Source organism: Juglans regia, chromosome 6 (genome assembly GCF_001411555.2).
Source record: "Juglans regia cultivar Chandler chromosome 6, Walnut 2.0, whole genome shotgun sequence".
NCBI classification, from domain to species: domain Eukaryota; kingdom Viridiplantae; phylum Streptophyta; class Magnoliopsida; order Fagales; family Juglandaceae; genus Juglans; species Juglans regia.
In genome coordinates this window covers 30,337,463-30,359,410 of record NC_049906.1, presented here as the reverse complement: position 1 = coordinate 30,359,410, position 21,948 = coordinate 30,337,463, and the positions used below count along the sequence as shown (strand labels likewise).

Here is a 21,948-nt window from a genome sequence, read left to right as displayed (position 1 = left end):
CACATGGCCAATCGAATACAAGTCCCTAGACTAGTCGAGCCTCGTGTCCAGCAAAATCGAGTCCCTAGACTTGCCGCGGGTTGAGGCCAGGCCAGAGCACCCCGAGCTCTACCCACATGGCCACTCAGATAGAAGTCCCTTAACTTGCCAAGTCTCGTGTTAGACTCGCCACAGGGTTACCACAAGACCACTCAGATGCAAGCCTCTAGACTTGTCGAGTCTCGTGTCCAACTAAACCAAGTCCCTAAACTCACTGCGAGGTTGCCCACATGGACCGGGCCAGAGCATCTCGAGCTCTTCCCACATTGTCGCTCAGATACAAGTCCTTAGACTTGCCAAGCCTCGTACCTAACAAACTTGAGTCCCAAGACTCATGTCCAAAAAAAAAAAAGAGCACGAAAAAACAAGTACACAAGCAAAAAAAAAAAGAAAAGGGAGAAACCCAATCCATATATATGTGAGAGTTAAAATTACATACAAGTCCGGGTTATGGGGAAAAAAAAAAAGCAGAAGCAACAAAAGGGCTTGGAGCTCGTTCATGAAGAATGCGTAAGCATGAGGGTTTGATTCCAGGGAGGCCAAACTCATAATGTTGAAATCCGTCCTAGGATGTTCCCATAGATAGTCTTGCAGCTGCTCAAGGCACTCCTTGTAGCCGTACCCCCAAGCTGCATTTCGAATGGCCTGAGTGTTCTGGACTTGGGACCTGATCTCCTCCAAGAACGTGGCAGTGGCCTCTTGGCTGGACTCTATGGACGAGATCTAAATGTCCCGAGCCAAGATGGTGTTCGTCACATTCACCAACTTCACTTCGAAGCTACAAGCCAGAGCCTTGTACCGCTACACCCTTGCCTTCTGGCATCGAACTTCCTGAACAAGCGAGAAGTGCTTGAATAGCAGCTGCGAGTGTCGCCTAGCGACTGAGCCCTGCTCCCGGGCCATCTAATCCTTCTCTTCCAGAAGCCCCCTCCAGGTGGATTGTAACTCCTCTTCCCTCCTCTTTAAGTCCCTCTGGGCATCAACATGCCCGTCCCGGAGGCGCCTACACTCCAAAAAGACCCGAGAGAGCTCCTCCTTGACCATGGCCAGCTCCCGCTTCAGCACAGACTTCTTCCACTTGAGCTTCTGCACCTTCTCCCTCAGAAGCTTATAGAGGTCCTTCAAGGCCTCCAAGTTTTCAATCAGCCTGTCGTGCTCCAAGGAGAGGACCTCAACATCCCGATTTGCCTTGTGAATCTCTAGGCAAGTAAGGAAAGCCAGGGATCAGAGCGCCTTGTTTTCCTCCTCGAGCACCCCCTCGCTCTTCAACGATCAAGCCCGCTAGCTTATTTGCGGCCTATAGTACGAGGGACAACTAGGAGAAGAAAAAGAAATAAGCCGCGAGAAAAGCTAAGTAGAAACGACATATCTAGGTGAAGAGAGGCCTTAGTTTCTGAGCCTCTCACTCGATCGCCTTGGCCTGGGTTAGCGGTCTGGTTCACCCCTACCGTGGCGTGGAAGGATGCTACAGCTCCCACCAACTGCTGCAAAGGACCCTGTCTTGGACGGACTCCAAGGAAGGGCCTACGCCAGGGGCTTCCTGCATATCAACCCCCACCTCCCCGGGCCGCACAGGTACACCAAATACGGCAGGACCCGAGGAGGGTTCTTCAGTCATCATGGGCCCCTCGCCAATTTGGGGGGGCCCTCGTCGATCATGGGCAGGGCTTCCCCCTCGGCTGAGCCCGACTCGACCATCGTAGGACTGTGCTGGGACAACCCCTCCAAAGAGGTGAGGTAGAAGTCCACTTTCGACTCCGAGAGGGAAAGCGCGAAGGCGACGAGATCGACACCCGATAATCACTTAGCTCCATGATGAAGAGGGAGCTCGGGCTCGCTCCCTTCCTATCATCAAGCATTGGGATTGTGGAGGAGGAGGAAACCCCGGCCCCAACACTTGAGAGAAAAGGAGCAGCATCTTCCCAACCGACGGTCTTCGGGACAGAAAGAGAAACCAGGGACCCCATTATGGCCGTGGGCGGAACAGGTAGAGCAGCCTCTCGAGCAAGCATCTCCTCGAAGGAGACAGGAGACTCTATGACTAAGTACCCAAGAGGGGCTGGTTGGATGAAGGCGTCGAAGAAGGCGACCCGAAAAACGTCATCCTCTTCCTCCTCTTCGACAATAAACGTCGACAAAACGGACGATGAGGCAAACGTCGAGCGTTGCACCCTTAAGAAAGAAGTTGTTCCCCAAGTATAGGGAACCAGGATCTCTGAAGCTCTGGCCACACGTATTGGGACCCCCCGGCCTCGCTCCTCGACACCTTGTTGGGAGAGGGGGACCTAGTCCCTCTGGCTCCACTCTGAGATGCGCCTTTCTGCTCTAGGATCCCTAGGCCTCACTTCGGGGAACCCTGTCAACCTTGTCTGAGCCACCTTTGGCCGCTTCCCCTTGCTATCGGCCGCGGGAGGATTCGAGTGACGCTTCTGACTCTTGGGCGATGAGGGGTCGTTTAAGAAGTCCTACCCAAGCACGAATTAGTGGTCAAGAACGGTTAAGTAGTTCCTGATGTTGACGTTAGACAGCACCGACTCGGTCTCCGCATCATATGGGTGGGCCAATACCCAGGATAACACTGTCACTAGCCTGGCCTCCTCCCTCCAGGAAAAATTGATGGACAGGCTCTTGGACAGGAGGACGTATGACCAAACAGCCTGAACAAGAAACTTCTGGTGGGCCTTTTCTCCCTCTGGGTACTCCTATCTCGAGTCCGAGACAAAGAAAAACTTCTGGGGCCAGTCCTTGATGTGCAAGTGGCGCAACTCCAGGCTGGTGATGCGCCTCCTGGCCGTGCGCGCTTGGAAGCTACACAAACTCCCGTCAAGGCGTAGCACACGGTACACCGACAAGAACTCCTAAGCCATCAAGTCGGGGTACTCTTCAATTCTAGCAATAAGCACCCTCCAATAAAATGATGCAACTGGCCACAGGAGTCGTCAGGTGTTCGGATGGAGTTGCGCGAGGGCCAACCCCAAGAAGTTGAGAACGTCGCGAACGAGGCGGCATAATGGGAGGCGAATCTCGTTCGCGAACATAAAGGGGTAGAGCACCATACGAGCCTCCATCCTATCAGAATCCACGACGGGCACTCGACACCTTGGGACCGCTGAAGCAAGGATGCTATACTTCGCCCTAAACACCTGGAGGTCGTCGAGGGAGATCGACGACTACATTTCGAGGCCATGGCTGAAGACGACAGCAAGAACGAAGGAGAAGGGAATGAAAAGCTCGAGGAACGGATAAGGCTGCAACGAAGAAGAACTCGGAGAAGGGAATGGCAACAGCAGGGGAAATGAGAAGGAAGAGGCCGCAATGGCGAAAATGAGGGGGGAAGGGGGGATTATATAGAGTTGCACGAAAACTAAGGCGTCGCTGACGACCCGGGGGTGGCCTCGAGAAGCACAACCGGCACAGGAAAACGCAGACATGGGAACCCACGTTGGCCACTTGGGGAGCACAGGCCAATGCACGGCTTGGGATGTGGGGAGATGCACCCCCACCGAATCCAATAGTCAGGAAGCTATTGAGACTGTGGAAATTGAGGCAACACAAGCATTAAATGGCGTGGGTAGGTGGCCTCAAGGAACCCAATTGGCGCAGATCCGTGCAAACGTTGGAAGCCACAACGGGCGTGTGGCGCATGGGTGTTAGGGACCTCGGTCAAGTCCCTAAACACTATGTTCTCCATGCCAATATGGTTGATGTGATAACCGAACCTCCGTTCCTCTCTTGCTTGATTCTCGAACAATGGTGGTCAAGGTGACCACTTGGATGGGATTTGGTTAAGTGTTTAGGCTAGGTTGGATGTATGGAATGGTGGAAAAGGGTTGGTAAAGTGTATGGATGCAAGGATGAAAAGTGGTGCACGGCAATGGGTAGACTGAGGTTAGCGCCACTTGGGATTAGGTTAGGGTTTGGGAATATGGTGTTGGCGGCTAGGGTTTGTATTTAGGGTTTAGGAACTAGGGCAAGGCTTGGGCGGCTAGGGTTGGCCGAACAAGCTTGTGGGAGTGATTGAAGGGAATTCCTAAATTCAAGGAATTCAAATGGAATGATGTGGCCGAATGTGGTAAGTGTTTGGGTCAACTAGGGATTCCTAAATTATAGGAATCCTAGTTTGGAAAGTGGAGTGGGCGGCTAGGGTTATTCCCAATTAGGGAAGTGTTGGCCGAATGGTAAGTGAGCACTATGGAGAATGATGTTCGGCTACTAGGGTTGGAAGAGTCCAACAATTTATGGAAAGTAGACTAACACTAGGTTAGTCGACTTTTATGAGTAAAATGGATTGAATAGCCAAAATTGTGGATGAACACCAAGAACAATTCGAAGATCACTCAAGAACACAAGTAAGAACACTTATGCCTTGAATAATAAAAAGAACAATAAGATAATTCAACACTTGATTCACGAATTGCACAAGAATTGAATAAACCTCATATATTGATAAACACAACTTGGATTCATGAATTGAACCAAGTTGCAAGAACAAGATAAATGAACTACACTTATTCAAAGAATTGCAAAGTGTAATCTTCTTCTTAGGATCAACAAATATCACCCAAAAAGCCCAAGTGCAAAGGCACCGAAAATGATCTCTCAAACAATAGTTCTCTCTCTAAGAGTTTTGCTAAAAGATGTGAATGAAATGACTAAGGGTCCTATTTATAAGTTACAACTTGGAAACCCCCAATAGGTCCCTTGAAAGTAACTAAATAATAATTAATTAAAATTAAAATAAAAACAATAAGATAAAGTCATGGACTAAACCATAGTGTGACATGCATGGGCCCATGGTGGGCTAAGTGGTTGCATGTTGATTGGTCCATGGCTAAGTGGTTCGGCATGGCCCAAGCTGGTGGCTTGGGCGTTGGCTGCATGGCACGGGTTGGAGCCGTGCGCTGGATGGCATGCCTAGTGGGCATGCCACTGGCCTGCTCCGCAAGGCACGGTTGGAGCCGTGCACTTGATGGCACACCATGGGGCGTGCCACTAGCCTCGCTGGTGTGCGGCAGGATGGGCGTGGGCGTGCTGGCGTGCAGCAGTAGGGCCATGGGCACGCTGGCGTGCGGCAAGGTAAGTTTGGGCGTGCGCGCGCGCGCAGGCTGGACTGCCTGTGCTGCGCATGGGCGCCCGCATGGTCTTGCGGCACAAGGGTGCGCGCAGGGCCACGGGGCCCACTGATGTGCGCACTGGCCTACGCACTGGGAAGCGCCTGGGCGTGCGGCCCGCTGGGGCGCATGATGCCGCGCGCATGGGCACGCAGTGTTGTGCTGCGCGCATGGGCATGCGGCCCGCTGATGCGCGTGATGCCGCGCGCATGGGCGAGCGATGCTGTGCTGCGCGTGATGCCGCGCGCATGGGCGCGTGCTGCTGTGCTGCGCGCATGCTAGCCCGCATGTTGGGCGCCCCGTGGGTGTCATTGCGCGGGCCAAGGCATGCATGCATATTGGGAGCCCCGTGCGTGTCACCCCACGAGCCAAGGCATGGTTGTGGGCTAGCCAAGGTGCATGTCCCAACCATGACTAGGGCATGTGCGGCCCCTCTAGAGGCAACTCAACATGGGGGTCTAACAAGGGGCCAATGCATGGCTCGAGACGTGGGAAAAAGCCCCCACCAAATCTAACCATCGAGAAATTGGAAAGACAACAGAAACCAAGGCGACGCAAGCATTAAATGACGTGGGTAGATGGCCTCGTGGAACTCAACCAGTACGAATCCGTGCATGCGTGGGAAGCCATGACGAATCAATGGGTTGAGCGAGGGGCGGGTCGGGATGCGGTTTCAACCCACCCCCGCTACCGAGGCAGGGGGCGGGGAGGGGGTGCCTCGCACCGTATGGTGTGGGTCGCACCCCTAATGTGTCCCTTGACCATGTGACAAGCAGATATTTTACAAAAATAAACCTCACCCTTTGTGCCCTCTTATTTTTGAACTTTTTGTACCTCCAAAATGATAATTAAGGAAGGAACACATATCTGAGGATGCTACAATAACGTTGTTGTTGTTGTTGTTTAGTCCATGAGATTTATTAATTCTTTGTCATTGGTTCATGGAGGGGTCAACCATAGCAGTTTAATTAAAAAAAAATGATTCTTGTCAGATTATTCTACTGCATTATGCAACAAGCTAGGTCGATGTGCGAGCATGTATATTCAATCTAAATTATCATACTTCAGACGAAGGGAGACTTATATCAAAGTCAATTCTTTCATAAATAAATAAGCAAAATTATATTATTCCAGACAACTAGAAAACACAAATTGAAGCTGCCCTTCAAATCTATGTTCTAAGGCTACATACATATATACAAGGTCGTCAAAGTATTTTAATCTTTTACACTCAATTTGGGTCAAATTAATCAGAAAGATTCTCCTAGGGAAGTTCTGATCACTTGGCATGCATGTGCAATTGCTCATTGTAAAGGATATCTCGTTGAGAATTAATTTGAATAATAGCACAAATAATATGCTAATGCATTGAGCAAATCTCTCTCATTCTCCGTGTATAAACTAAACTTTCTGTTATAACAATAATATATGTATTGGTTTTTATGGTCTCAAATGCACTAAACAAAAGTTTGCAAGAGCTACAAATTTTATCAAGCTCCCTCCCAAAACATGCGCATAAACCTAAGAAACTTTCCTTGCAGCTTGGAATTCTTCTTCCATGGAAAACAGAATCGATTGGGACAGTCATTTGTAGAGGAGATGAGGACCAATACAAAGGGTATACAGCCCTTCGTGACCTTTAAACAATCTTTCCCATAATGATGCCAAAAGGAATAATAGGTAGTTTGGTGAAGAACATGAATGCAACTTTGGGACATCAATGAATGGGAACTCTCCGATCCTTGGAACCATTGACACCACCAGAATAACTCTGGCATTCCTCCATCTTATGCAGGAGAGATGGCTTATCATAGGAAACAGTGTCTCGACTCTTGACCTTCCATGTGTATAGGGGATGGTGGCGGCGATGGTGGTTGTATTGCTAGTGGCACTGGAGATTGGGGGTGGTGGTGAAGATTCTAACGGACAAACCAAAGATAAAGAACACCAATTGAAAGACATGGCCAAAGGAGATATGTGACTTCTTGTCAATCTTTGGAGATTGTTGTAGAATTGATCCCTACAGAAAATGAGAGATGAGTTCTCTCTAGAATACAAACACAATGAAAATCCTAGCAAGCCAAATTAGTCCTAGATAAACCAAGGACACTTGAAGCGAATCTCAGTTTATGCTGTTATTCAAAACCAATCGTGTACAGATGGTAAAGCCTATACAGTAGACATAATATAATTGGAGTTGTGATGAAGTAAGTGTGCCAATTGAGGAACGCCACTAACCCCTCCAGTCCCCTCTGCGAATTGAACACCACTTCAAACTTCAGACCTTTCATAGAAAGTTAGAACCTATTCCACCAATTGGCTGACTATGTGAGGGGACTTTGGACTTTGAGTTGTTTATTTCAGCTAGGTAGACGGTACCATGTGGTTCACTACATCAATTTGTGCAAGGTTTTCAGGTGCATGACAAGATTCTGGAAACACAACAATTCAACACTTTCTGTTGGTGTAAGATGTAAGATACACAAGTTATCGGGTCTATAAGAAAATAAATAATCCCAAACAAAGCTTGAGACTCATCAGGTTACATGGTCAGATTCAAGGCATACTATAAAGCTTAGGCATTTATTTTATTTTAATCAAGTTGGTTCGGGCTCAAGACATAGTATAAATAAACCAATTACCTATCTATGTTGGCTTAACCCTATTGCCACCATTCCCTCCCTCCCTTCCTCCCTCTGGTCAGGTTCGATGCATACTATAAAGCTTGGGCCTTTATGATTTTTTAATCTAAGTTGGTTCAGGTTTGAGACATACTCTATGTAAACAAATTACCTAAGTTGGCTTAGCCACCATGCCCTCCCTCCGTCTATGCAGGTGCGTGTCTGCCTGATTTTCAAATTCTTACTTTTCTACTATCAGCTAATATTTTTAGTTGATTCCAAGGGGTTATGCAACTTGTAGGCTTTGACACTCCCCCAAGCATTGAAAGCTCCAAACTTGCAAATATCCAATGGAAAAGAGTAGCCGTTGCGTGAAGTATTCCAAGCAGATAAGAGAGAATGGTAAGGGCTAAGAACATTGTGAATACATGTGAAAACATATCATAGATGTTTTTTTTTTTTTTAATTATTGGCACCGGGTGTCCGGGAACAACGTCCTGACTAATCCCGGGAGTGCATAGGCCCTCGGCAAGGAGTTTCCCGCAAGTGCACCTCGGGCAATTCAAGGAGAAAATCCCTCAATCCGATGGCCCCTAGAGATTGTTTGCACCTAAGGGGATTTGAAACTTAGACCTGGGGGAGCATACCCCCAAGCCAAAGGCCTTTACCACTTGAGCCAACCCCTAGGGGTAACCACATGTAAATTATTAAGTGCGTTATGTTCTGCATGAGTAACAAATTCCTAATAGTATTGTTGACATGTTTAGGACGAAGGTTATGTCAAGTTAGTATCTCTGAAAAGGTCCTAAAACATCAACAAAATGTAGCTCCGGCTTGGCTATTCATTAATTTGAAGCCAGGAACACCACAGTTAGTTATCCCTGCTAAAGCAAACTGGGTCCAACTCAACTTAATTCAACCATGCCTTGACCCCAAGTGACTGGATTTAGCCATATGAAAAAGAAAAAGAAAAAGAAAAGTGAGATTACGATTTTTGGATAAGGTAAGAATAACTGTGAAATACATGTGGCATCATCTACCGAATCTTCAGTAACTGGGTAAGGCCTGATCATGAAAGCAAAGCAAGAATTTGAAACTGAACCTCTCTCGCTCTCTAAATTATAAGAAATACCTCATCAGCAAAACAAAAAAGATTGTAAGAGCATCACAAACTAAAAGGATAACAGAAAAGAAACTCGAGAAGTTAAAAAATCGTAAAGAATGCTTCAACCATATGAGACTAGACAGGAGCTAAGCAACCGTAAAACTTGAAATTTTACTTTGAGGAAATTCATTTTGTGTAACATGGGAAAATAAGACAACTGCAAACCCTTAAAAAAAAAAAACTGTAAGATCTACAACAAAACTGACCTTATGATTCAAAGTGATCGAATACAGGGAACAATAATGTTCTCAGCTGCATCTGATGGCAACTCATGAAGAAGGATCTTTAATGCTACAAAAGAAAATCTGGAATTACTGGTGTCTGCGAAACAGCATTCAAGGGCGCATCAGCTCTTTCCTGAGCTTTGTGCCTCGCACGATGACTACTCTTTTGCTTCCCTTTCTGACCATTGTTTTCCCTTTCCTCAGCAGGCTTACTTGGACTCTTCTGTCTTCTCTCTTTTCCATGAGTACGGTGTTTGCTTCTTCTTGAACTTGGATTTTCATGGTCAGGCTTTTCTGAATCACCCAAATCTTCTTTCAGTTTGGAAGAAGGATCAACATTTAGCTTTTCCTTCCCTTTTCTCTTACTGGATGCCTTATCAGGTGGGTTATGTTGTGATGTAGTGGTCCGGGTATCACTTCCTAAAAGAACTTCCCGCACAGCACCAGATAGCAAATTATCGTTTGGCTCTGGCCTTTTGGCTGTAATAGTTACTACATCTCTTTCATCCAATTTCACCACTACAGGCCTAGGCTTTGCATGGTTTGGCTTTTTGTTGGTAACAAGTGACTGCTCTGTAAGCTTAACTAGATCTTCAGTGTCATTATTAAGATTATCCCTCAGCTTAGGGTCATTGGCGGGTGGATAATCATTTGGTACAATTTCATTTTTCTCCGAAGGAAGATAGTATAACCCATGTCGCTTACGGTGATCTGTAAGCAGTGCTGTGGCCTCATTAGATGGCTCTGACTCTTCTTTGCTCTCAAGTTCAGAGGCAGAAACACCAACCTCCTCCCCATTATAGGGACTTCCAAGAGAAAATAAATTTGAGTCATTTGACGGAGGCACTTGAATATCAGCACAGATTGTTCCCAAGTCATCAAGACTTTCCTTCAGCTCTAATCCTTCTGGTATAGGAACCCTTTTCTGAGCACTAAGTGAGACTGGACCGAGCTCCTCGGAAAAGGCATCAGACATCAGTTTGATGATTTCAGAAGCTTTCATCTCTTCACTTTCCTTTTTTTTCTCCTTATGCTCTAAGCATTCAGTTATTTCTCCTTTAATCACCTCAATGAAACATAATAGATTCCGTGCTCTCTCCAGCACTTCTACATCATGGCTGCCCATACATGGGCCCATAGCCAATTCAACTAGATTTATCAGCTTAACGATAGATTCATATGTGAAACTGCTCTTCTCTGAAAAATTAGGTGTGGATGTCTGACCATGATTAATGGTTCTATCCCCACCATTTTCCACAGAAAAAACTTCAGATGACTGATTTGAAGCCCTTCGGTTGAACCCTTTATCACCTTGAACAGGAAGAGCTTCACATGTTGTCCGAATCAAACCAGAATCCTCTGGCATTTCCCTTTTCAAAACTGATTCTGAAACCCCGAGCACCAAATTTTCAGGACATGAGGATGTAATACTCTCCCTTTGCAAGATGTAACAATGCAAACAAAAGATTAATACTTTAAAAGCAGAATGGATATAAACTGCCATTACTGACAGTGGCAAGAGACTGGTACGAGGTTGAAATATTGCCTGCATAAGTTCGAATGGGTTCCTCGAGAACTCAACATACTCCCCCGAAACCCAAGCAGCCGCAGATAATATTTTATGCAAGAAAGGGTTACCAAGTAATGCAGGATCGATCAGCAGATCACGAGCAACCCGAACAAGCTTGGGTCTAACATCCTGGACCCTCATACCAATATCAATTAGCTGATTCTCAATTTCATCCCCCTTTTGACAATGTGGAATCCTTGACATTTCTCCAATAAGCGACACATACCAATCAAAGTCAATAATTATCTCATACACATTTCTAGAACATGTGGATAAAATGGATCCCAGAATCTCATTGCAAAATTCTGGGTCAGATTTAAGAGAATAATTCACCAAAACCCGAGCAATTTCCACCACATTAGTCTCGGAAACCATTGCCATCACAAGACGCAAGGACTCAGTCTTGATATTAGGATCCCCATCACTCAACGACTTAATCACAAACTCCTTGTTCTCCAGCACTGCCCACAAGTGCTTTGGCGCAACAATTGAAAGCGCCTGCAATCCAAGATATTTAAGATTCGGGTCATCATCGACCAGCAATTCCCTAATCTTCACTACTGCAAGCTTCGCGGCGGATTCATACTCGCTGAAACTACTCACCACAGTCCTAACACACTCAAACATCAATGACTTTGCTCCAGTCCTCCTCAGATGATCGCATATGGGCTCAACCACCCTCTTAGCTAACCTTGGCTCTAATGGAGCCAACTTGGCAAAAATCTTCAACACCTTAATCAAGACCCAATTATTCTTAGAATCAACTAATATCCTGTAAAACTCCGGCGCCAAAGGAAGATACGATCCAGGGTCTCGGGAAGCGAGTTCGCAAAAGACACTGACGACCGCAGACAAAATCTGTGGGTCTGAACTATCTAAATTCTCAACCAAACGCTTAAAACAAACTCTCACGGCATCTGGGTATTTGGCAAACAACCTCAAAACGACGCCAATGGCTTTCTTCCTAACGAAAAGCTTAGTAGTCGACAGCAAAGTGAATATCTCGGGGGTTAAATCTCTAGCAAGATCAGCAGTGGCAATTCTCGAGAGGCATTCGAGGGCAAGGCTTACCTCGAACTCGTTGGTGCTACCGAGATCCTTGCGGAGCTGGTTGGTGATGAGGAGGAGTACGGGGGTGTCATCGTTGAAGGAGAGGGAGGCGGCGTGGTAGCCGATCCTCTTGTACGAGAAGCGGGAGGAGGACATGACCTCGACGACGTGAAAGGCGGCCCAGGACATGTCGTGGAAGTGGAGGGAGGCGAGGTAGGACAGCTTGTGGAGGGCGGTGGATTTGGTGGAGGGGTCGGTGGACTTGACCTCGCGGCGGATCTCGTCGAGGGCCTTAGAGACGAAGGCGGACTCGCCGATGAGTTGGAGGCGGAGGCCTTTGATCATGTCATCCAGAGTGCGTTGGAAGAGAGTTTCCATGATGGAAGAAGTTCCCCCCGCCATTTTCTCAGGGGAAGAAACAACACCCGACAAACTGGGTTTGCTAAATTGAGTCGATATCTTGAATTGCAAATTCAAAAACTTTCTTCTTCTGTTTCTTAAAACAGGAAGAAGAACGAGATTTCGGTATTAGGAATTCATGATTGAAGGAGTCGTAGCTTTTTTTTTTCTGGGATTAATGCTGATTTGTGTTTACGGGTTTGCAATGAATATTGGAGTTTTGATTGTGATTTGATTATTCTTGATTTCGAAGCAGAAGAGAAACGTAGTGAAAGGATTTGTTATTTCTTGTTCTTTTCTCTGTTTTTCTTCTGGGGAAAAAGTTCTTGAAACTTTAGGGCCTATTGGGGGCATAACGTTGGGCTCTGAGCTAGTGAGAGATTGTGAATGGCATTGGGCCTAGGGAATAGTTTGTGTGCATGTCCAAAATATTTGGGCATGTGTGATGTACTCACGTTCCTTTTTTATGGCATTGCTAGTTCAAAAGTACTGGTGATTTTCTCATAATGAAATGTAAAGAGATTTCGTACAAATAAGCTAATTAATGTAATTTGATGTTATAAAATTTTTTACTATATAAAATAGATATGACGTACCACATCTAGTCATATTAGTTCTAATTTTTTTATTTGTCTTTGTTGTCACTTTTCCTTCATGTCTTGAAAAAAAAATCAGTATTTAGCGGGTTGATACAAAATGACTCGTTAATGAATACTATGAAATATGTTACATGATCTGACCCGTTTCAACTCATTTATGTAAAGAGTTAAATAGATCCAAAATTAATCCGTTTGACCTAATTTAGTTTAGTATAATTTTATATAAATGTTAAAATTAGAATATCTATAAAAAATATAAAACTAATTACAAGTCCAAAATTACAATCCAAATAATAAAAATATCAAAATTAAAATCCCAACAATTTGACTTTTAGGTATAAGGGTATAATTGTAATTTTAACTTTCTTAACAGGTTATAACGGATCATAATGGGTTGATCAATTATCAACGCATTAAATAATCGTGTCTTAACGAATCAACTTATTTTGACCCAAACCAGTTAAAACTAAATTCAAATCCGTTATTATCGTGTCGTGTTCGTGTTGGATTAACAGGTCATGTCACATATTACACTTTCACTTTCACAAAACTTTTCATCTCATCTCATTAATACAATTTTTTCAATTTTTCACATAAAATAAAATAAACAATTCAACTTTTTCAAATCTCAAAATAAAAATAATATTAAAAAAATATATTCTCACAATATTTTATTCAACTTTTAATTTTATCTCAATCTCATCTCATCTCATCTCATCTGTAAAATCAAACAAGGCCCAACGTGGAGTTGTTCAAATCCGTAGGGTTTTCTGGCGCTATAATCCCGAATGAAAAAATAATTTTCAGGGGTGTTTTCGCAGGTTTGTATGGTAATCCATCAGTGTTGCACACATCAGGCGAGAACTAGAAACCTTTCAAAGATGAGGTAAACGTTCCATGCATATAGTAGAACTTGCCTGCCTTTTTTATAGTGATAGGCTGATAGTGGTACGAAGCTATCAATTTTACATTACATTTCAGGATAAGCAAGCCCCAAGCCCTGGAAGAGCATTTCTTTCTGAGTAATGCTACTTATCATCTTAATTTTTATTATCATTTCATCATTCTATAATGTGGCATTAGATGATTGAAGATTATTTGTTATAGAGAAATGCTAGAGCCCCCGAAGAAGAGTCCCGAATTGTGCATCCCGAATGACGTGGAATGAGCCACGTGGTCCCTTTAATTACGAAAAAACCAATTTGAATTTACAAACAAAAAAGGTCCTCTTTCATGGGTCTCTGACTCTCCAGGCCTCCTTCGTTTTTCTCCCTCTCTCGTTCCTCCCAAATCTTTTCTCCCTCTCCCGTTCCTCCCAAATCAAACCTCCTCTATAGAAGAATATATCATCCCGTTCAGATCTCTCCCAGAAATATCAACCTCTTGTAGATCTCCCCTGCTCTTTCAATGAAATGCCATCCTCTCATATTTCCTCTGTACATCTCGTTCCATCCATCCCTCCCTTGAAGAAAGGCCACGATTCCACCCTCCCTCCCAAATCCGAAACGACTTGAAGGCATGGACCATCACCATTGAGTTGAATCGTTGTCATCGTCGCCTCCATCCATCGGATTCGTGACTGTAACCTCACCGTTGAGCCACCGTCACTCCATCCCAAAGTCGGAAACCCTAAGACCTCTGTCACCTCCCGTCTGTTGGACTCCCCGAAGCCTGAGGCCAACCCCCTCACCACTGAGCCTACCATCGCTGCTTGTTGTTATGTTGGTGCAGATCTCTATTTACGCCGTGGTCTGATTCCCTCACATAAAAATCGAGGTTGTTACTCTATATCTATCTAGAATGGAATTTCTTCTTTGATTTAATTTTTCTTGCATGAATTTTCCATTGAATTACTTTATGGATTTATGTTTGCTAAGATATGAATCATGCTCTATGCGATAGCTAAATCGAGCCTCGAAAATCCAGCTGAAATGCAAAGTTGTTTAGAGAGGCCAAAATATTATTCGTGCATAGAGAGGCCAAAATATCCCTTCTTGCATCCCATTTTGCTTTCACTTCCATAGCTTTTGGGCTTTTTCCATTGATCAACTGTCTCTTAGTCCTTCCTGAATTTTGGTGATCTTTTTGATGAGTATGAGCTAAAATAAATTCCTCTAGTCCTTTACCTGCAGCTTGAACCACCATTGTCGGGTCCTCAAAATTATTCTTAAATATTAGAGCATTTCTTATAATCCAAATCATTCTCATTATATATACCACCAAATCTGCCTCCTCAGACTTCTACTTCCATTTTAATTTCTTTCATAGTTCCGAGAAGTCTATCTCTAGGTTGTATTTTCAAGCCATTTCGACATATTTAATATAGATTGGTTCAAATAATCTAAAGGATTGTTTTCCAATTAACACAATTTTATATCTTAATTATAAACATAAATTATATCAATTAAGCACATTCACGTCTAAATTTATAACAAAATCAATATCTATAACTATGATTAGAGTTTTAAATTAATTTCTCTTTGTATATAATTAAGTTTATAATAAAATCCAATTAAACATGTCTAGGCAAACAAATGTTGGATTAAGATTTCATTAAAATTGGATTAAAATTTAAGAAAGTATTCAACTTGTGCCATTGGCAATTTGGCGTTTAGGAAATTATAGAATGTGTTTGAAGTGGAGAAAAATAGTTTAGTTTTATAAAATTGGATTAAAATTTAGGAAAGTATTTAACTTGAAATACATTGGCAATTTGGCATTTAGGAAGTTTTACGATATATTTCAAATGGAGAAAAACAGCTTAATTTAGGAAAGCATGAATCATTGAACTGAATTGGTTTGGGTATCTGGAATCATAGCATGAATCAAGTGGAGAAAAACTTGGGCTAGCTTTTGGTCTCTAGAATTTGATTAGGGGCTAACTTGATTTCAATCTATACAAAGTCAGCCAATTTGCAACCATGGATTCAATGCCATTGGGCGAGATTAGACATGTTGTATATGCTATGAGTTTTATAATGCATAAAAAACCACAGCCCCTGCTATAAATGTCTTGGTTTGCTAATATGTGTTCTTTGATTTAGCAGGCTAGGTATTCTTGCAGGTATTTTTGTTGGTATGATCTGAAAATACCACCGTATGGTGAAAAGAGAATCAATCGACTAAAAACCGAACTTCAAAAGATACAACTAGCAATGGATATTGAAACAACTCGACATCGACTATAAATAGAGACTGAGAGGTGCAAGAGAAAACTCGCATGTCACTCTTTATAAAAGCTGGCTGGTCTTCTAGATGATATAATGCAGATCATACCTTTCCTGTAGTTGTTTGATGAATTCTTTTTTTCTTGAATGTGAAACGCATTTTCAATGCATTGATTCTACGGTTCAAGACAGACAAGCAAAAGCTTGTTTTCTTCCTCCCAAAGATATACATATAAGAGGAGTGCATCTGCTAACCATTATGACATTAGTAATTAATCAATAAAGGTAAGAGTACATTAACCATGAGAGCAACTTTAAGTGGTGCATCAAATATATACATCCTGTAATTAACCATGAGAGCAACTTTAAGTGGTGCATCAAATATATACATCCTGTAATTAACAAAATATGAACCTGCTCAAGTAAAACAAATCTCATACACCCATGTAATCACCTAAATCAGAATAAATACGGAAAGATAAAGTTAAGTGGTGCATCAAATATATACATCTTGTAATTTACAATAGCCACATGTCATCTCCACCAAAAAATGTCATATAATAAATATGTATTACAGAAAAAGCCAAGGCCATGGCCACAATGTCTGGAATTTACAATAGCCACAGGTCATCTTCACCAAAAAATGTATTACAGAAAAAGTCATGGCCACAATGCCTGGAATTTACAATAGCCACATGTCATATCCACAAAAAAATGTCATCTCCACCAAAAAATATGTCATCTCCACAAATAAGAATTCATTGATGGAGCAGTTGGTCTAATATGAAGACCCTCCGTTGTGTATACTTGATCAAGTGTGTACTATGAGTGACATAAAAAAAAATATGTTAAAAGAGCCAACACACTAAAAATATGCCCCTAAACCATAATGTCGTTTAAAATACCTGTGAGGAAAGAGCAGCCCGTTTAATACCAAAATAATTTGTAGTATATACTTGATTAGATGTGTACTGTGAGTGGCATAAAAAAAATGTTAAAAAACCAACACACTAAAAATATGTTATACCATAATGTAGTTTAAAATTCTTGTGAGGATGGAGCAGTCGGTCTAATACCATAATAATCTGTATTATATACTTGATCGGGTGTGCCCTGTGAGTGGCATTAAAAAAATGTCAAAAAATCAACACACTAAAAAATCTATTTAACTAATAATGTAGTTTGAAGTACCTGTGAGGAAGGAGTCGTCCGTCCATCACCAAAATAATCCGTAGTAGTTGAAAGAGTTGTAAAAAAAGCTGGCGCATGTATCCAAACTTGACTTTGTTGATTCTATATCCATTTAATTCGAACAATGATCAATACAAAATATAATAATCATAAACAACAAAAATAGTACATGAGTTTGAGGAGCTTCAGTCTATGTGCCGCTCACATTGCATTCATTTGGTAAGGGACTACTTCGCTATGCATTGGAAGAAATATAATAATTTATATTTAAAAAAAAAATTATAAGAATTTGTTAAATATTTGTTATATACAACATTAATAAAAAGAAACCTCAATTTCGCCATGGTGCAATCTCCTTCTCATGCTTGGTTTCTTAAGACTTTTTTCAATGGGGTGCACTTTTCTTCTAGATGGCGGTCTTCCCTTACTCCGAACTACCAATGGGCTCAGAACTCTACCCGTCGTGTCCTCCATTGAAGCCACTGGATCAACTGTGTTGGTAGTATCATGATCGATGATCCCAAGGTACTCTAACTTCAACTTTTCTAGCTGGCCAATCAATTTCACACAGCTACTCTCGGCCTTTGAAGCATTGGAACACAGTTCATAGAAGCAATTTTGAATCCTATCGTATCTTCGGGCATCTTGGTTGCTACTTGTATCATAACTACTTTTGATGAAAGTGTATTTTCTCTTTACATCCTTTCTCCACCGATCCAAAATGTATTTTGATGGAACTATATGCTTGCCTAGCTGAGTCAAGATACGAAGAGCATGTCTGCATAATATACCCCTAAACTCAAACAAATTACAACTGCATTTAACATCAATGGGATCTTCATTAACTTTGACAATGTAGTTTGCATGTTTTAATAAGTTATCATACACTTGAACTTCATCGGCAACTACGAACTCATATCTACCACCCTCACATCCCAATAACGAGGTAGTCAAATAAAGAAATCCCCGCAATTCCTCTTGTATTTATTTGAATTTTGCAATTATGTATGTTTTTTGAAATTGTTTCTCTAGAGGATAGCGACTAATGTAAGGAATCTCAGTGTTAAATGAACTAAAATCAGCAATTGCTTCGTTCTCTACCTTCCTTCTAAGGGCTGAATCGTACTGATCAACAAATTGTTTGAGAGTTGTTCTAGAATTAACATAATCATCGAAAAAGACATTCATGCTTTCACTTCACTGTGTAGTTGACATTCCTGCTCAAAATGTATCTCTAACATAGGCCGGCACCCAAAAACACCGGTCACTATATAGTGATCCCAACCATGCATTCTCATGCAGATTATAGGTATCGAGCAAATCGCGCCAATGTTCTTCGAATTCATGTTGGCTTAAAGAGTCATACACGCACTTCTATAGAGCATTTTTGATATCCTCATATCGAGAATGTGAACCAAATTTCTCAGGAAGTTTTTTCATTATATGCCACAAGCAGAAGTGATACCTAGACGTAGGCCTGTGCAAATGGCCCGAAGACCCGTCCCACCCGAATAACCCGTCCGTTAAAATTGATTTGGATTACATCTCGAGTCGAACCCGCTAAAAATCAGTTTCAACCCAATTAACCCGACTAACAAGTAACACGTTTATATGAGAATCAAACACAACAGAAAATCTATTTCTTTCTCTATATGGATTCTTCTTCTTCCTCTTCAACATCGTCTCTCCATTTGGCCATGGCTACCTTGGGCTCTACTGGCCTGGCCCTACGGTAGAGCCGATTCACGAATTCGTCCTCGGCCGAGGAGAAGTACGTGCGGCCACCCAGGTTGAGCCCTAGTCTGGAGACAAAGTCCACGGGCCTAGAAATCTCTTCGCTCTTGGGGACTACAAGGTACCCGCCTCCCCCGTTTCTGGCGGCACCGATAATGGGATCGAGGGAGAGGAGCTATGGTGATGCGTACGAAGACGCGTTGGGTGGGTAGACGCGTGGGTCGAAGAGGGAGTGGTGGAGCTGTGAATGAGTATGGGTATGGGTTTGTTGCGGGTTGAAGTGAGAGAAAGTGGTGGTTGTGGGTTGAGGGTTAAAGTTGTTATTATGGAAGGGTCGAGCGTAGTGGTCGAATCCTTGTGAACAGAATCCTGGTTGGTTTCTTCCTCGCCCGATAGCATGATTATGCCAGTGTTGCCCGATTTGAATTCCAGCATTTTGCTATGTGCATACGGCCTCTTCTCCTGGTGTGGACATCAAAGTTTCGTTCTTTATTTTCTTTCTTTTCGTCTCCCTCAATCAGTCAGTGATGGCCATCTTGGCCTTCTACATCCACAAGTGCAGCGTTGGCCAGGTCCTATAGCGTCTTAGGGGAAAACTCGGGTTGACCCGACCCGTAATGTTCGGTGTCGGGTTGTTGTTTCTTGTTGGCGGGTCAGGTCAGGTCGGGCCCAAACTCAATTCGGATTGGTCGGGTTGCAGCCCTACCTAGATGTTGGAAACACCCTTGAAATTGCAATTTTCATTGCCTTGTCTTGGTCTGTGATAATTGCCTTTGGCGGTTGGTCATTCATACATTTCAACCATGACTCAAACAACCACTCAAATGTATGTGCATCTTCATTAGAAATCAATCCGCATCCGAATAAAATTGACTGGCCATGGTGGTTCACACCCACAAACGATGCAAAAGGCATCTTATATATGCATTAGTTAAATATGGATTAGAAATTGCAAATTTAGCCGTATTGGACATCTTTTTCAAGGCCTAATGATAGTATGCATAGACAAAACCAAGCAATCATTACAACTCATTTAAATTTTTACATGGAAGAATTTTTGGTAATGTTAAAAAAAAATTCATTGCGAAGAATGCACTATATATTTGCTATGATTAAGATGATTAAGACCACCAGCAGCATTTCACCCATAAATGATCAACTGGATGATCGACGCAGGTGTGATGCTACCTTATCAAATGCTCATATTCTCGTACATGCAGTTTCAAAGATTTTATATCAAATGCTTATGAACTTTCATGATTGTAAATGAGATTGTATTGGCAATAAAGATCAGAAAAATTAATGAACATCCCAACTCAGATGGTTGCAAAGTTCCACCAAATGATTTTATTACGCCACATGAGTTGAACCATGAAGAGCTTAAATCTCTCCTGGAGTTACCTTAATACCATGTTACCCGAGAGATATTAAATAAATATATTTATCAAAGAGTACTTCTAACAACAATTTCCAAAGAAAGAAATCCATGTTTTTTTATGTAGTTAATAAATACTGGGGGAGATTGTAAAATGCAATAATATTTTTATAATTTTTACTCTTCAAGAATGACAATTTCTCTATCTCATAAAAAAAAAATCAAAATTCATTGTTGAAAATACAAAGAGCTCATATTAAAAGAGTTGAGAGATGAAGAAATTCTATCTCAAAAAAATGAAATATTAGATGGGGGTAAATTCCAGATGCGATATTAGATGGGGGCAATATTTATCAAATAATACTTCTAACAACAATTTCCAAAGAAAAAAATCCTTTTTTTTTATGTAGTTAATAAATATGGGGGATCCCCTCTAGCCATAGAATCCAGAATAAGCTTACCAAAAGAGCTAGTTCAAATGCAAAAAGCAACATCTTCAAAAGTTTATTTGAAAAGAAAAGCCCTTAGCCCCACGCCGTGGTTTGGATCCGTAAATCTTCATCTTTAATATTCTATCCAATATGTTTGATAATAACTTCTAAGAGAGACCACAAGAGGGAAGGAATGTTATTTACCATTTGGATTCCAGCGGAAGCAAGGGCTGCTACAGTATGGAGTGGAGGTCAATGCCGAATGGAGGGAGAGAGAGAGGGAGAGGGAGAGGGGGAGGGATTCCGTCGGTTGGGTTTGGGGTCATCTGCAATATGGGTTTTGGGGTCATCTCAGTTCAAATCACGTTTGTTTCTTTTTTTCTTTTCTTTTTTTTTTAGTATTAAATAAATTATTATTATTTTTTAATATTAAATAAATTACGTGGAATGCCACGTAGCATGACACTTCAGTCGGTAACTGTATTCGGAAGAAATTTTCGGTACCTGTAGAAGAACTCTTTATTATATTTTACTTATAAATCTATAATCTAATATCACATCATGAGATGATAAGAGGATTATAGAAATTTAGATGATGAATATATTTTTTCTTTCTAATTTAGAGGTATTATAGGATGTATAGGTGTGTGAAGACTGAGAGGCCTCGTGATGATTTTATCTCATATTACTTTTTAGATCTAATATGAAAGAAACGTGGGAAGTATCTTTTTTCACTGGTGTTTCGGATGAATGGTATTTGTTGACATCTCATGGGTAGATGCCCAAGATTCGAGTCCAAGTAGCTTCAATCCCCTTACAAAAAATTATTTTATATGCCTATGCGTGCAACTTTGGTTCATTGGTCATTAACTCATATTTCGGGGTCTTTATAGTTTATATTTAGATTGCGTTTGAATGTTGAGTTGAGATAATTTGAGTTCTTTATAAATAATAGTGATTTGAGATGATGGAGTGAGTTTTGTAAGACTTACCTAATATGAGTTTAGATGTATTTAAATAGTAAGATGAGTTTAAATGTATTTATGAGAAGTTGAAAAATGTTGAGTCTCACGTGTAAATAGGTATTGAGTTGAAAAAAATTGTGGTCCCACGTGTAAAAAAGTATTGCATTGAGTGATGTTTGGTGATTTGAAAGTTGTATATTTAGATGTTGAGCTAGACTTAAATTTGAACTCAACTCAGATGAACTTAGTTGCTTCTATGTTGGGTATCATTAGAAACAAATTGATCATATGATTATTTTCATGTCCT

General features: G+C 42.1%; 1 protein-coding gene across 3 annotated transcripts; it reads right to left on the bottom strand.

Annotated features, from left to right (window-relative positions):
• Positions 1-6,544: 6,544 nt before the first annotated feature.
• Positions 6,545-12,454, bottom strand: LOC108998422 (AP-3 complex subunit delta-like). Of its 3 annotated transcripts, none has more exons than XM_035691063.1 (2): positions 9,143-12,454; positions 6,545-7,170 (listed from the first exon to the last, which is right to left on the bottom strand). In XM_035691063.1, exon 1 carries the CDS (start codon positions 12,180-12,182, stop codon positions 9,228-9,230), a length of 2,955 nt encoding a protein of 984 aa, XP_035546956.1. In that variant the 5' UTR covers positions 12,183-12,454; the 3' UTR covers positions 6,545-7,170; positions 9,143-9,227. The 3 variants fall into 3 exon arrangements, with proteins under 3 accessions (XP_035546956.1, XP_035546957.1, XP_018830541.1); XM_035691064.1 differs by lacking the exon at positions 6,545-7,170 and adding an exon at positions 7,367-7,582; XM_018974996.2 differs by lacking the exon at positions 6,545-7,170 and adding an exon at positions 8,240-8,885.
• Between the last annotated feature and the right edge of the window lie 9,494 nt (positions 12,455-21,948).